This window comes from Simochromis diagramma, unplaced genomic scaffold, assembly GCF_900408965.1.
Source record: "Simochromis diagramma unplaced genomic scaffold, fSimDia1.1 OVJJ01000602.1, whole genome shotgun sequence".
Taxonomy (NCBI): Eukaryota; Metazoa; Chordata; class Actinopteri; order Cichliformes; family Cichlidae; genus Simochromis; species Simochromis diagramma.
Window position 1 is genome coordinate 6,949,032 of NW_024387040.1, and position 16,670 is coordinate 6,965,701.

Genomic DNA, 16,670 nt, shown 5'->3' on the forward strand with positions numbered 1-16,670 from the left:
GCGAAAGAATTTGATGACAAAGCACCATTGATTGAGATTGCATCGTGCACACCTCTGTACTCTTATTTGCTATGACAAAGTTGAATAGCTCAGTTTTAACAGCTGCATTCCTGAGCACCTGGTTTCACTGAGGACTGGAAACAAATAGCTAGTGGGTTTTTCTGACCAAATGGGCACAGTTTTTCCACATCTCTCCAGTAAGACACAAAAGTCTAAAACAAATAAAGTCTAGAAATATATGCTCATCGCAGCGATTGAAATGCAGCGAAAAGGCAGACGACTATAATACACCCGCAAAATGAAGAAATTCAATACACTTGATGCCACACTTAAGGATGAATTTGATACTCACGTTTGAGGTTTTAAGGAATCCCTGTTTTTCTGCTCGCTGTTAAGATGCTCTCAAAAAGCCAGAAGCTACTACACCAAAAAGATACTTAAAAGTCCCAAATGTCTGCTGGGACCAAGCGAAGCCTGTGCCTGTCTGTTTGTGTGTGTGCATGTGTGTGAGAGGCAGTGGTGGGAGGGACAGTGTTGTGAAGTGGTGCCCCCCACCTCCCCCCTTTTTTTCTCCTCCCCTTTTTCCTCACACCATAACCCCCCACTGTCTTAACACTCTGTCTTGATGTTTTTGATAGAAGGACAGAGAATGATGGGACATGTGTACGTGCATGTGTAGAAAAACTTTTCAGACAAAGCAAGAGGCACTACTGGCACGGGAAAGGAATACGACACCCTGCAGTTTCATTCATTTTCACTTTGGTCAAAAGTCTCTCAGATGCTTGCCTATTATCCCGTGGCAGACGCCTCGCCGAGTTGTGAGCTGCGCTGACGCTACACTTTGTTTGGAGAGTTTTCTAAGACTTTGCATCCCTCTCAGCCAAACACAGCCACCTAATTCTGCACAGCTCTGAGCCTTTGCTGCATATGTATGCAAATGTAGCACCGTGCACGTTGATAAGACGACCCGTTTCTAATCCTGTCAATACCACGATGGCACACTGTGGATGCTTTTCTCCTATCTTTCACTACAGAAGAAATGAATACTAATTAAAACAAAACTGTGCGCTCAGGTTGAGAAAGGAGGAAGGGTGGAGACTAGCAGACTGATGGAGTGAGAGGAACAGATTTGGACTTTTAGTGAAACAATGACATCATACTGTGGTTAGGAGCTATTACAAAGAGTTATGCCAAGGTTATGCTAAAAGAACGTGTCAAACATTACTAATGCTAGTTAATGCTATGAGTCTTTAACAGGGCAGATACAGGAACTTCCTTATAGCAAATTTATTTGGGGATTTTGAAATAGAGCATTACAAGATTGTCAACTGAATTTTCTCAAACTAACAGAACTGCCATGAACCCAAAAACTAATATAACATCCAGCATACCTAGTGAGCGGTCCTTTGTCTGATTGGCCGATCGCACAACAGGCAGGCTGGCACGAACCCGGCTGCCACGGGTGAAGGTTGTGGGCGCTTCAGCCTCAGACATGGTGTCCAATGATTCCAGGGAGGCTAAGGACAGGTGGTCGACCTGGTCGCCGATACTGTGCTGGGTGCTGGCGCCGTGCTTTGGGCTTCTGCTCTGAAATGGGAGCACATGGAAACAACACCGTAAGAGCAATACCCTGTACACAAGTGTACACAAGATGATACTTTACATGCTTTAGTATTACATTCTCTCACGGACACAACAAAAAAAATTTTTTTTTCACAGTATAAGAAACTTCTTTGTGTTATCATGCATTTAGTGGAGCAGAAATAACACTTCCTGACAATGTCAGGTGTGCTGTGAGTCACACGCATTCTTTGAAAAGCGAGAAAAAGAAATCTTTGATGGTGACTTTGACTTTGACTGCAGCAACACACAAAAAACTATGAGTCTACTCATGCAAATGTGCAACAAAGTGTTAATACACGCACTACAGGATCTTCTGCTGCTATTAAATACACACCCACAGGTATGCATGGTTACTAAAAGTACCAACACCCTAAAAGAGTTCAAAGAGATTCCTAAAATGTTGTTCCAGAAAGAGAAATTTCTAGTAACCAATGATTAAACATCAGGACTTGTGTGATCAAAACGTGAAGATCAGTTCACTTCTCTGTAATCATATCTGCATGGCGTGGCATCCTCGAGCTAGGGATACAATAAGAAGATCTGTGACCTGACTCCTGAGCCCACTGAGCTATTGTGCGGTAAGGTAAGGTGAGCTCCACCTCAAGGGGAAAACTCTGAACACTGGGCTCTTTATGAAATTGCTCCCCTTTCTGGCATCAAAAATGGTGATGTAAAGCCATAGCAGATGAAGGCACAAGACTACCAGGCCAGGTCCTATGGGTTATCTTGAACAAGCCAGCCTGCACATGCTGCCATTATCTCACACTCATACTCGCAAGGGCAAAGAAAGAATGTAAGCATATTAAGATAAGTGCAGTTGACAGATGTAGTTTAACCTGACAGCCAAGGCTGGCTGACAGACAGAGACAGGGCAGACACTGATAGACAAGGGGGCACTTGGCTTTAGGAACATGGTCACAAAGCAGATGTTAGCGAGTGTGCGAACATGGTCACACAAACACACACTCTGACAACACTGCAGTATGATGCAGATAAGATAAAAGGCTGACTAACTCTGTGGGGCAATTGGATTTTCATCAAATACCTCTGAATGTCAAGCTCAGAGTGAAGGGAGGAGAGCATGGCCTGTAAAGACTGATGGAAGAAAAAAGAGGAGAGGAGAAAACAAAAAAGCAAAAAGCTTAGAATTGCCAGTGGGAGGTTGAAATGGAAAAGAAATGTTCATCTGACAAAACAGAAGAACCATGGCAACGAATCAATGTCGACGGCAGGCCATAGAACAGAGGAATGAGGCTAAGTGCAAAGACAGCCTAAGTGCAAAAGTTAAACATAGTCTAAAAAGTTAGATTGTATTTACTTTAAATCATCACTTTTTATATGCTTACGTTTGTTAAAATTAGCACTGACATGATAATCCTACAAATCCTACCTCTTAAAAATGTCTACAATAACATTAATTGCAGCCATTTATACAATGCCATATCCTTTAAAAAAAAAGACCATTTAAGCTCATCAAACTTCACATCCCTGTGTGATGTTTGCTGAGTCAGTATGCAAGCATTTTTCTGAAGTACCGTCACAGCAGCTGGGCAAATTGGTGAGCCGCAACTCAACTTTTATAATTCCATTAAAATATGCTTATACTGCAGGACTCAGAGATTTAAAGTAATGAATAAAAATGTACTCTTATTTTGTTAATACATGACGATAGCCACTTAAATAATAATAACAATAATAAAAGAGAGGTCACACACAGTTGGGCTGTCACCTGAAACCAGTCATGTGTCTGGAATTTAATCTGACCACTGAATGATACATGACCTTATTCACTGTTGGTGGCCCTCCCACACTGCTTCTCATATGCTACTGTGTCACCCCTGGGAGTGTTGAATCATTTTGGTTTCTTCCATCACCTGTAGGTAGTAATTATGTCAGAGTGGTCTGGCAGTGTAATCCAGTGTTTTCTAAAAATACTGAAGTGGAGAAAGCGGCAGCCACATTCAGACTTTAACTTTAAGTTCCCTTAAGGATCACATTTCTGAGTTTGCTGTGCGAATTGATAGCGTGTTTCAGATGTGCTTGGCCATGAGGCTGATATCAGTAAACAAAAACTTAAATTACTCATAGTTTTGGCTGGAACTCAAAATGTAGGGGAGTAGAGGAAGATTAGATCATTTTGTTCTTTGCTGTAACTTAGTTAAGAACAGAGTGTTTCCTCCTTGATTGAAGGCTTTATGCTAAGCTAAGATAAAGGTAAGCTAAGCTATGCTAAGCTAAACCCCGCCTGGCTTCAAATGCATATTTAATTAGAAGGTCCTTAAACTATTAATTTAAATGATAGAAAACCAAAACCATAGTTAAAGTAAGAAAATATCATTTTTGGTACTTACTGTATATATATATATATTTTTTTAAATACAAGCACATTTAGCCACAATAAGCTATAGCAATATGGCTATAGTGCAGTAGAGTGTCAATGAAGAATCTGTTTAAAGTGACTTTTATTTTTATGTTTCAATAAAAATACCAATAACTGTTTCACAGGAAGAACCTATGTGATATATATTTGCATTAATTTAATTTTCTCCCTCACCTTATTTACTTGGCAGCATTGTGCCCTAAATTAATGGGACAGGATCACACTGAAAAAGCAGTTAACTTCAATTGAAGCATAGGGGCTAAAGCTTTAGAGCCAGAATGATACAGGATTTTAAGGATCGATACCGATATTTGGTACTGTTTTTTTTTTTTTTCCATTCAGACACACAAAACAAACAGAATTTCCTAACAAAACTTGTTTGCAGTTGTTTATTTATTTGTTCATGCTCTACTGGTTGTTGCGTTTGTGCCATTCCAGACAAGCATGCTGCTAAAACGGAAGTTGCAGATTGCCTTGTGGTCAACGAGCAACTCAACACTGATAACATGGTGGAATGGTGTTTTTCCTGTCTCTTCTTAATTTTTTAGATTTTCATTTATCAACCATTATAAACGTTGGATCTGATAGACCGTCGAATATCTGCCGATAATTTCAGGCCCTCAACAAATCGACCAGGCTGTGAAACTATTACACCCTATTCAGTGACATAAACAGTATCCATGGCTCATCATAGTACTCAAGATAAGATCTTTAAACAATGGTGGCACGTTTCTTTGTCACAGCAGCAGCATTTCTTTGCAGTGACAGTAGACTACCTTGACTATGCAAAAGAAGAGACATCATTAAATTGACATCCAAAATGAATCTCATTCACATGGAAGGCATGCTTCCTTCTTTACACTAAACAGTGGATAATGCTGGGATGGCACACCCTCGATAGTACAGAATCTAAAAAAAAGAAAAGGATATTTATTGGATATGTACTCAAATTTTACTTCAAAGGGAAAGTTGTCTTATTTAAAATGTACTTTTTTTAATTTCTAGAAAATGTTACAATGGGTACAATGTGACAGTTATTGCACAGGAGAGAAAGGCTGTTAAAGTGAAAGGAGTCAAACATAACGATGGAGAAAATTGCAAATGAGACCTTCTACCTCCCTGTGGAGAGGTGGGGTAATTAAGTTAAACCACTCCACACCACTCCACATCTGACAAATGAGGTGTCTCCTCAAAAGGTTAACAGTTTAGTTCAGATTAACTTCTCCGTCTCTTTCTCCCTCACTTGCATACGTGCATAGATTCTCAATTCAACACAAAATCTCTGTACATATCATATCGTCCTGAAGTATTTGAGCCACAGACGCTTCCTGTCCAAGCTTACCCCTTCCTGCCTTAAGGGCCAAATGTGAAAGCCACAGACCGCCCGCTGATTAGCAGTATAAAACCTGCTTCTGCCCACACATACCTATAGTACATTCCACAGCAGCAATTTCCCCTCACTTCAGTCAGAACCAAACGGCCTGTGATTCTGCTTTTTCAGCAGCGACTGCCTCTGTACACCACATTGGGTCTGACAGCTATGATGAATGTGAAACTGAGACATCAACATTAGCTCATACACAGGAACATGACAAGTCATAAACTGATGAAAATAGCCCCTTGGGAAGGAACGTGTCTAGAAAATTAAGCTCGAATCTGTCAAAGAAATCAGAAAATGTCGACTTCAACGAGGGCTTGGTTGTCTGGTGCTGCAGCCAGTGTAAGCGGCCTGTTTTTCCTTTTTCTTTTTTAACCTGTGTCAAATAGTCATCATGATTAGAGTATGTTAGAGCAGCTCTAGAAATAACTCAGTGGAATTTGCCTCATCTAAATGCTGATGTTGTGTGGCTTAGAGCCTTTTCCTCAGGCTCTTGCTGGAAAAAAAAGAACTGTCTTGAACACTACTTGCTGGAGCCTTATTATATTAAATGGATGTCAAAAACTGTACAGTGTGGGCAAGCAATAATTAGGCAAACAACCATGCTTGCGGAGAAAATAGATGCAAGATAAAAGTGTTTCAGTCAAACTCTGTCTGTCCCAGTGTGTGTGTGTGTTCTTGAAAGCCAAAGAAAGACGGATACACAGAGAGACTCAGTGTGTGCATGAGTGAGTCAGGCCATTGTTCCAGAAAATCTGACCCGAACCCGGGACATCCTGCAAACATTTATGCAACAGTGGTCTGACAAACAGTATGTTGTCATGAGAAAGCAAGCGTTGGCTTGCATGTCTGCATTAACAAAATACATGTAATATTCAAACTTTATAGGTCAGTGCTCTTTCATACCATGCCCCATACACTTCACTTGATTCACTTTTCACTATAGTCCCACCTCGTGATCATGCGTGTACAGTGTGGGTGCTTTTCACTGTAACCCGTCTTGATTATTGCAATGCTACTTTCACTGCAAGGACAATGTTACATGATTTCACAAAGCAGAGCAGAATATGTTATATCACGGTCCCCCGGTCTTAGTCTGACAGGTTGATGTGCGGAGTTGAGCTGGGGCGATTAAAGTAAATTACAATTGTTAAGAATAATGGCAGCCACCATCAGGGTCTTACTGTGTCATTCACTGAGATTTAAGTATAGATATGGTCCAAAAATTGCCATGCACCCCACCTGCTGCCAGTCCATACAAAGCCCACTGATTGGAGCTTGAGTTCTTATAGAATCAACGTGGTGTTATAATAGCTTAGCCTAGCTTTCACCTTAAAAACAGGGGTATTAGTCTGCTTTCCCTGTAGTCATGGTGATCATTTTCCCCTTTGGGCTGCATAACATTGGAGATCTTTAAAAAAAAAAAAAGACACAATGCAGGTTTCACAAGCATCCCAAAAAGCCAAAGTCGACCCGTCTGTGGCTGTATTAGCCTAAACAACATCCACTACCAGGGTCCGACTACAATAGTGTCCATTCACACGTCATGTTCTATGTAAACAAACACAAAGAATGCACACAGGCAACCAGAGGAACAGGTTTCATTGACTCGTTCTATACTTCCTTGCTGGACATGAAAGAATGTAAACATGAGAGTTGAGGTTGAAGCTTTAAACACAAACTCAACTGTTGTGAGCACAGCTTTCCACTTAAGATGCTAATTTGGCTCGAGCTCTGGGGAGCAGAGCTAGAGCCAACTGTAATTACCTGGTCCGATCTGCATGAAAGACGACCGTGTACTGTTAACCCTTCGCTCAACTTGGTGCTATAAGCGAGATATCAGAATGAGACAAGTTGAGCGAAGGGTTAACAGTACACCGTCGTCTTTCATGCAGATCGGACCTGCCGTAGTTGATACGATAGGAATGAATGTGTAGTAAAACATAATCAAGAAAAGAGTTCAACAATGGAAGCGCCAAATTGTCAGAGCTAATTAGCAAACGTGAGTCAAAAACTTAATGCCGCTGCAGTTCTACACAACTCCGAAGCATAAAGCCCCTGTCAGTCAGCTGGTCAGCTCTCAGTCTGTATGTCTGTGGACAGACCATCACCCTTTGTCTACCTTAGCCTAAATGACATTATTCCAAAATCCCCCAGTCATCCATTCCTATTCACTGCTACCGAATCCCTCCCTCCCTCCCACCTCTGATGCATTCCTCCTCTAATCCCCTCATCAAAATCCCCAGATGACCTTTCCAGAGATGGTTATATTTGTTTAATTGTTGCATTCATTTATAGCATCTACAGCTGACCATGGAAGTGTGAAAAGATAAGATCCTACTACTTAAAAAAAAAGTTCCAAAAATGTATATGCAAAACAGTAACCTTGACTGTTACCATCTCATTTGTAAAATATTACACCGAAAAATCAAATGTAACCACAGTGCACTGCAGGATGATTATCTCTTACACCACTTAGGACATGCTGGACAACAGCTGAGCAACACTCCCCAACTGATTTTATCGGCTCACACATATACAAGTGAGCCAGGGTTATCACTAGCAGACATCGCCCTCTCCACTGAATAAGCAAGGTTAAAAAAACAGCAACTCTGCGCAACCCATCGGATGTAATCGTCAATGTGTGGTCATGAAGTAGAGAACGCCAACTTCACGAGGTTGTTTCGTGTCGTATTCGTTTACTTTGCATACAAGAATAAAAGTACAGATTTAGCTAAATGAATATGATCAAGCAAAAATCAAGTTCCACATTAGATTTAAAAAATAAATATATGTGAAGACAGCATTTACCATGCTTCAGAAATGACAGTCTTCTTCCGAAGGTGACTTCCATGTGAGACTGGAAACTCCCTGGCCTAAGGGAAACAGGGTTTCTTCCTCCAGTGTTATTTCAGCTCTCGAAGCACTCAGTACAACTGCCCTGTCCAGCTTCCTTCTCTTTCTGTTCTACCTCACAGCGGATGCCCCCCCTGCGCCCAGTCCAATGCACACACTCTCCCACATCCCTAACGATCCAGCAACACAATACAAACACACACAGTCCACACCAGGCAGACAGCAGGGGGAAGCCATTGTTTTTCTGTGTGCTTTTTACATTTGTGTAACACTAAGACTGTATCGGAGAGTGAAGGACATCTGCACAAGTCATGATGCTCAATATTTCTTATTTTCAGGCCATTCCAACATCTGAGGGGTGCAAAAGATCGGATTCCTGCAAACAGCTTTAAATTCCATGAGGTTTCCATTTTGAGATGAAAAAGGAAAAAAACTAAATACATTTATCTTAAAACAGCAGCTTCAGCATAAACTCTCAGCCCAATCTCAGCTTCCATCGCACTGCCTGAGGGTGCGACTGAAGACAGAAAGATGACACTTGTGTCTCAAGGAGATAAGACCCTTCTCCAAGGATCTCGAGGGCTTGGCAGGCCCTTATCCAGTAGTATAAACACATGGACACACCCATGAAAATATATGTATGATCACCTTGCTGCAGTGTTTCTGGGAAAGCTTTATCGAATGTTGGGATAATTACAAAAACAATTTGTGCTCCTTTGTTAAAAAGCTTTGTTGTGCTTCAGGCCTTGCACTCGTTCAAAGCCGTTACATAAGAAAGCAGGCCCAGACTTAAACTTAGACTGACAGATCATGTACTAGCCTTGCATGCAAGGATTTGCACACATCTATAAATGTGCACATACAAAAAAAATATCTCCCTTTCTCACCCTCTTGTCTCTCTTACCAAACAAATACATGCAAAATATTTGCTGACAGGGCTGGAGAGACACGTTCTGTTCAGACTTGCTCTTCAATATGACTTTATCAACAGAAAGACAGGTTTCGTAGTTCCCAACCCTTGGAGCATCCCAAAATAACACAAAAGCAACAGAGTATTCCTTCATGGCCAAAAACCACATCCACGTCCTGGGCTGTCAACACAGAGCGTCTCTCTCTCTGGGGGGAAAATAAAGGACTTTCCAGGTCTAATTTAAGCCACCCTGTGTGTATATCTGGGCATCAGAGGATGCGTGTGTGTGTGTAGCTCTGTGGTCAACATGACAAAGAGGGCTTTCTTCTCTTTAGGGCCCTTTTAATCCTGTATCCTCTATGATGTCACACACACTGTATAATCTAATAGAAACAAGGCAGCATAATTTGATTTTCTTCCACCTCACCTTTTTTGATTACCATGAACAGGCCATTTTTTCTGGTTCTAAGTCACAGTATTTTGTCAAGTGTCAAGTCTCCTTCTACTCCCATGAAAGCAAGCCTGATAATGGCTTTGCTATTCGTGCCTAATTAACAAGTCACCAAAGACCACACAGCTCCTCCACCGAACCTAAGATTTATTATACCCGCTCTCCCAGAGGAGAGCTTTTTGGTGTGTCTTTGTGTTTGTGTGCACAGACAGACAAAAAAAGACAGATAATCACTAATAGGTTGAACTTTTCAGTAAGCCTGATCCACATTAGTTTTCACTGTCTTCCCCCTCCTCACCAAGGACTGGCCGTAGCATACAGTGTCTGGTATCCACTTCTAATTCCAGCGTCTTACTGCTGAGCTGCAAATGAGACCAAAAAGTAGCTATTCACACAAATAAATAGACACAAAATGCTGGCCCATGTGTTTGAGGTTACGCAATTGCTATGTGAGATTCAAGTCCTCTTCTTCAACGGAGAGCAGTGGAAATTAAAGCTTAAGGTGCTAAGTCACCATCATGTTTCCACTCTATGACACACTTGTTTTGTTGGCTGTCATGTTAGCACTAACTGCAATGTGTTAAACAGCCCCGCTAAACACAATGTAGCACGGGCTGAGTTGCACGACTGTGTGAAGGGTTGTATAAACACGAACCAGAGCTAAGGTAAAGAACTGAATCTGTAGCACACGCTCTACTTCTGTCAAACCGGCTAATTTATTAATTCCAGTATCTGCCCATACTTGCCTGCTATACACTACTCTACATTCCAGGTGTTCCCTATCTTCTTTATCATCTTGTTTAGCAACAGTAAAACCTGTGTGAACCTTTGCATCTATACCGACTTCGACTAGTGTTGCTGCACTGCTCTCCTCTGTGCACCTAACACTGCATTGCCTTTATCTTCAGTGAGAAGGGCCAAGTGGAAATAAATGCAGGAGATCAAAATGAAGTTTGAACCAGATGCTCAGAACTGGTCCTGTCAGTGGTAAAAATCCTCTCGGTGTGCCTTTTGAAGTCAGGCTCATACCTTTGGCCTAAGGTGGAGTCCAGATGCTGGGTTGCATGCAAAGGCTTGCAAAAGAAGGGCACAAAAAAGGGGTAACACAGCCCCTTTTGCCTAGTTATGATGTTTGGAATCTCTTGGCCTATATATAAGAACAGTAACAATTTATGACATAAAGTAATATTGCTTATTTTATATTGTAGTGTTGGGATGGTTTTCAAAATCCATTTCAATAGATAATACATGCCCTTACTTGTAATTTGAAGTGTATTATGTTAAGATTGCTCAGAGTGAGTAATGCCTTTACTTTAACTTTGTGTTAAACTAACATTGCATTGAGCGTAACACTGTAAATGAATCTGGCATTTACTCAGGCTTCTACCCAAAGCGAAACTGAGCCCAGGAGTCTGTCTGACGAAAATGCTTTATCTAGCAAATACATTTTTCCTTGACCTTTTATTTTTCTACAGCATCAAGTTAGAATGAAAACTAGTAAACAAGATAAAGGGTAGATTGAATTTACACTCTTTTTAGAACATTTTCTTGTCGACTCGACTTGCAACTTTATCTCTTAAAACAGAGAAGCACTACAAAGGCAGCTTTTACCTTCTTTGTTTTCCTACAGCATGAAAGAGGTAAAAAAATAAATAAATAAATAAAAAATCTGCAATGCTAAATAGAGGAGGGAGGCTAGCTTGCACACTAAAGGTTTGTAGTTCTCAGACGGCTGTTTCAAAGTTTCTAGACTTATTTTGAGGGAGGAGAAATAATATTAGGGAAAAAAACTTCCACATCAGGCGTGTTGTTGTGGACCGTTCGTTAGTCAAATAGTGGTGATGTTAATGCTCATGTGTTGACCAGCAGGTGTATACAGTAGCAAGCTCATTTGGCAATTTTAACACCAAGCAAGCTAAAGCAACTAAAATATGACTATTTTTAAGTTTTAAAATAATACAGGCAGACATTTAATTGTACCATCTAATTACACTAAATATATTACCCGACATTCCTTCTCATTTAAAGTTAAGGTTTCTTAAATCCAGATTGTTTCACCTCACATCCCTCTTTTTTATTTCCAGCACACCTTAAAATTTTAAAGTTGTCCTAAAATAATAATGATTCTAACTTTGGAGTTTTAAAGGAAAAGATGCGATGCAAATTTTGTGAGTGGCTTTACTGCAAGCCATATTTTTATATTATTACTACTAATATTGAAGAATTAAAACTGCACTGCAGAGTTCGCTGGATGTAATCAATGGGTCCTGCTTTGAACTTACCACACTTGCGAATCTCTAATTATTCAAGACCTCGCAGAAACCTTTTTGTTCTATGAATATATGTAAATACAATTTTAAAAAGACAGAACAGAAAGTTTGATTTTTAGCACGACCACATGATATGAAAACACTGACTACTATAATTTAACATTATTGGCAGGGACAGTGTTAATAATAATGAAGTCAGTGCTAAATGAAATAAGGCTAGCTGGCGTTGAGTCCCTTCTCCTGTGCACAGAGTCCCTACAGGAGCAGCCTTGCTTGTTATCTCTGCAACATAGTGGCGATGACAGGATAACATTCCATTTTAATAAAGCTGCAAGTTTAAAGACAAAAGTTTGCAAGTTTGGACAAAAAGTCAGCAGGGCCAATAAAGGATGGAAATGACCCCCTTACCACCAAATGACCAAGAGGTTGTTATTTCATACCAGAAGTACATGAATGTGCACAGTTGACTGGTCAAGCATGCTTATAAAAAGGACCCTCAGAGATACTGTGCTCATCTTTAAGCAATCTTAACCAGCAAAAGGTGGATTAGAAAATGATCAGGGAATCCATTAAGATTGCTGAATACAACTAATTAATATTAATATAATTAATCATCCTTTCCTGAACATTGTAGCTTAGTTATTAGGGTTTGTAAGAGGGCAGCCATGTTAATGAAATAATATAAGCAGTGACACTCAAGTAAGGCTCCTTAGGCTCCAACCGCTGTATTAGAAATGCTCCTTACAAAGGAATGTAAGGGCGTGAGGTTAAACGTGTCCCATACATCAGACTGCTGCAGATCCTTGTAGCAACTACCTGTACGTTAAGCCAACAATGCATCTGAAGATAACTGCTGATGTGCGACTTTAAGAAGGGCTAATACGGCTCTGAAGAGAAGACTGAAAAGAGCTCAGACCTGATTAGCTGGTCTGATTAACACACTGGCATTGCGTTTGAGACAGTGTGCAAAATTCTGTCTGGCTTCACTCATTATCAGCAGTGATCAGTGGCAGGTCCATCAGGGCCCTCTGTCAGAGCAGCTTAACCGCCCCCCCACCCCAAACCCCCAACGACACTCGGGATTAGACACAGCCGTGGCGCCACTCTTCAGACCACTTGTCCTCTCGGTTGGGGTGCTGCGTCCCCCCCCCCGCCACGTGACCCCGGTTAATTGGCAGGTCAGTGCCTGTCCGTCATTAACCTTGCGGTTCTTGTTTGTGTTACCGAAAGCAGCTCTCAAAGTGTTACTTCATGCAGAGGTGGCAGATGCTATTAAAAAGCAATCCAGAGCCATTTCCAGGGTTTGATAATTAAAAACAGATGTTCTGCCGCAGACCTGCAGGACACACCGACTCATTGTGTGGTTTCAGATGCAAGGTGCAACACAGGGATTGTCTTGTGAAAAGACATCCGTGGGTTTAAATATTTCAGCATGCAACACCTGAATGTGTGCACGGTGATGTCCCAGTCACTGCACGACTATTGTGCCAGAAGGGACAATGACAAATGATCTTTTCTTGTGTGGGTAGATTACTTAAAATCAGGAACAACACTCCCCCCAAGACTAGTTCTGCTACTTCTTCTGTTTTTTTCCTCTTTTCTCTGATCACGGTCGCATCTCTCTCAGGGAGTCTATGCATGTTTGAAACCAGTTTTATCTAGCTGACCTTGGCTTCAGGGAGCAAGAGTGTAGCAGGGCCACACAGAGAAAAGTATGTGCCTCAATGTTGCAATGCCTTGGACTCGGGGTTTTTCCCTTTTGGACTTTTGAATTGTTCTTTATGATTTAATGCTCCATTGGCTTCTGAGATTGATTATTCTTGATCACTGTCTTTACTCTTGAGTTCTTGGTATCAGTGAATTGTTTTCAGTTAATATTTTGCTCAGGGATTCGTTTTGCTATTTTTTGTGTTTTTATTTTGGTAGTCTTTTGTTTTTAGTATCTTGTTTCGCTTCCCCTGTCTCGTCATTGTGGATTTGTTTCAGCTGCGTCTCTTACCCTGGCGTTTCCCATCTCCCTGGTTTCCTCACGTGTTTATTTATAGCCTCGGTCTGTCTTAGATCACTGTTGCGTCTTACTGTTTATTTTCCTGCACGCCTGCCTGCGAGTCTTTCCCCATTTAATTTATGGATGTTGTTTTCTGCCTATTGCAGTTATTCTTCTTTACCTGAATAAAAGCTTGATTTTTGTTCATTTACCCCGGTCTAAAGAATCTGCATTCGGGTCCACCTTCACACCAATACATGACAAATGGATTAAAAAGAGGCTTAGACATAGCATGATGTTTCACATGTGTTGCAGCGTTGGCCGACTGGATGACTACATCAGCGACCTGTGTTTGGGTAGCTGATAGAGTCCACTGTTGGTTGTAATATATAGTGAGGCAACTTTCTGTTGTACCCCTGTGCAAATATCGTGACCGCAGGTTGGTGGACTGACAGAGACTGGTTGGAAAACTTTACCCTATCACTCACACATTATTGTGAACATATACCCTTAATTCACGTTTTATCAAACATGTGTGCCATAAATACAATACCTATGGTAATTGCACAGAACACAACATGACAATGGCACCCTGTATATTTGGTATATTTGGGTGCCTTAAAAAGTCTTGTTTAAAAACTTTCTCTTTAATTAAAATTCATAAAACAGAACAAACTGTTCAGATCACACTCTGACCGTTCATGTTGCAGGAGAACTGCATTATGAGCATCTCCTTCCCAAAAAAATTTGCCCATCTTGAAATATGTGCCCTCATAAGACATAGGCCAACAGATTATCACAGCTTGGGGGTGCAGACCTTTCTGTCTGTCTGTCTGTATGATGCCCACAGCTGCAGACAGCTGTCCTAACATGGCTGCCCCACTCTGGAGAGAAACCCGGAGCCTGGCAAGTCACAGCTCATCAAACACAGACACTGGCACACAAGCGGAAGGAGGGAATTCATTGTGTGTGTGTGTTCGTGACCAGTCGAGCAGCTCGGTTTGTGCTTGTCTAAGCCCCTGGGCAGAGGGAGAGGGATGAGAGGATAGGTGGCGGTCAGGCCAACGGGATCTTATCTCATCTCCCTTGGGTGGAATCCAGGTTTTTTGCAGACCCAATGAAGAGCAGAGGAAATTAAAACACTTCTGCTTTTGTTGCGGATTTAAAGATCACAGAAGAATCAAGAATCAAGGGATCCCTTTTATAAGCATAAGGCAAGCAGTCTGTAGCTATGTGTGAGGGTATCTGTGTGATTATTCCTAAAAGACTGGGGTCATCACTTTTCGGGCTGACACAATATCATCTTCCTAACCTCTGGTTGACCTTGAAGCATCTCCGCCTTTGTAACTCAAACCTGCTTCTTCCTTCTGAAGCACGCATCGCCACTGATGTTGCTTTTCCTGTATGGTAGGCATGTTTGAATCTGCGAGAGAACGGTGGCAGTTCTATTTTTTTTCCCACACTTTCACAAGAATGTTGTTGTGGGCAAGATGACACATTTTCTGGCAGTTATTTTTTCCTTTAAATCTGAATAATTACACCCCTCAGGACACCGAATGACAAACACTTCAATAAACTTGTCATTATTTTCATTTTCTGCTGCTTATGTTAGCAGTGAGTTATTGCATTATTCTTGACATCCAGAATTGGATCATGCCAACTGCATTCTTCACTCATCTTTTTCTCATTTATCAGCGTTGAATTTATTTTCCAGGCATTGGTGCTCGAAAGCTGCCTGCTTTTTGACAGCGTCTTGTATCTTCATCCTGGACACGATGTATTCAAGACCCATCAGCGCCCGAATCCCATCCCACATGTCTGAGTAACACATATGCAGTTTCTCTCCAAAAGAAAAAAAAAAATCAATTTGAAGGTGTCACGCTTTGCAAACTGACATTCAGCACCAGCAGATCTCTCATCTCAGTTCAGTGTTTCAGCAGCTGAGAGAAGAACTTCACAGGACATAAAACTTGACATTTTCAGAGTAACTGCATGTCACCTACAAATAAAGACAGTAAGCTCTCTGTGACTCCGGAATGACCCATAACATTTTTTTTTATACAAGCTCATCAAAAAACAAAAGAAACTACCATGTAACAGCATGTTTACAGGCGGCAAGTAGCAGCCTTGATTTTTTTCTGAGTAAATAACCTTCTCCAAAACCCTGAGAGATAAAAAAGAAACCGGAACTGTCCTGGCAGCCTAATCAGGGAAACAAGCCCACAGCTTTAGTCTACTCGTATTAGTGCATAAAATATTAAATGAAACATTAAAGCACGAGCCACAAAGTTTGGGAAAACACAGCAACTTTCAACAAGCTCCAATTGCGGATCTTTTTACGCATAAGCACACAGCCAAAAGAAATATAAGATGACACACAAGATCTCACACGCCTGGTATGAATCTTCACCTCAACTCACCAGCAACAACAACAACAACAGGAACCAGCCGCGTAGCAATCACAGCTATACTGTCATATAATCATCATCACCATCATTATCACGCAAGATGCAGCACGTTATTAAGGTATAACCCCAGACGTCCGTTCACAATGGATCATTTGCTTTGCAATTATAGCTACATAAGTGGCAAAATTACGGGGATGCTGCACACGGGATTGCACATTTTGGATAATTTACACCTCAAGGCGTCGACCCAATTAAATATGTCGTTGCGGTTAAATACTTTTCGTCGATTTGTATTCTTGAGAGAGAAGGGGAAAAAAAAAAAACTCGTGCACCAAGTTTTGCATTTGCCTCTTGGAAGTTTGCAGCACCTGACAGCAGCCTGGTGCGCGCTGCCTCTGGCGCAATAG

General features: G+C 41.2%; 1 protein-coding gene across 14 annotated transcripts in view; it reads right to left on the minus strand.

Moving 5' to 3' along the window:
• The window catches only part of si:ch211-285f17.1 (sickle tail protein homolog), a 117,396-nt gene that overhangs the window by 25,713 nt on the left and 75,013 nt on the right, over positions 1-16,670 (minus strand). For 12 of the 14 annotated variants that reach the window (XM_040044445.1, XM_040044443.1, XM_040044440.1 and 9 more), the window contains one exon: positions 1,392-1,587. In XM_040044445.1, coding sequence (XP_039900379.1) covers positions 1,392-1,587 — 196 coding nt within the window. Of the gene's footprint in view, positions 1-352; positions 525-1,391; positions 1,588-8,192; positions 12,876-16,670 lie in introns of those variants that run through there. The other 2 variants (XM_040044447.1, XM_040044450.1) reach the window with 2 other exon arrangements.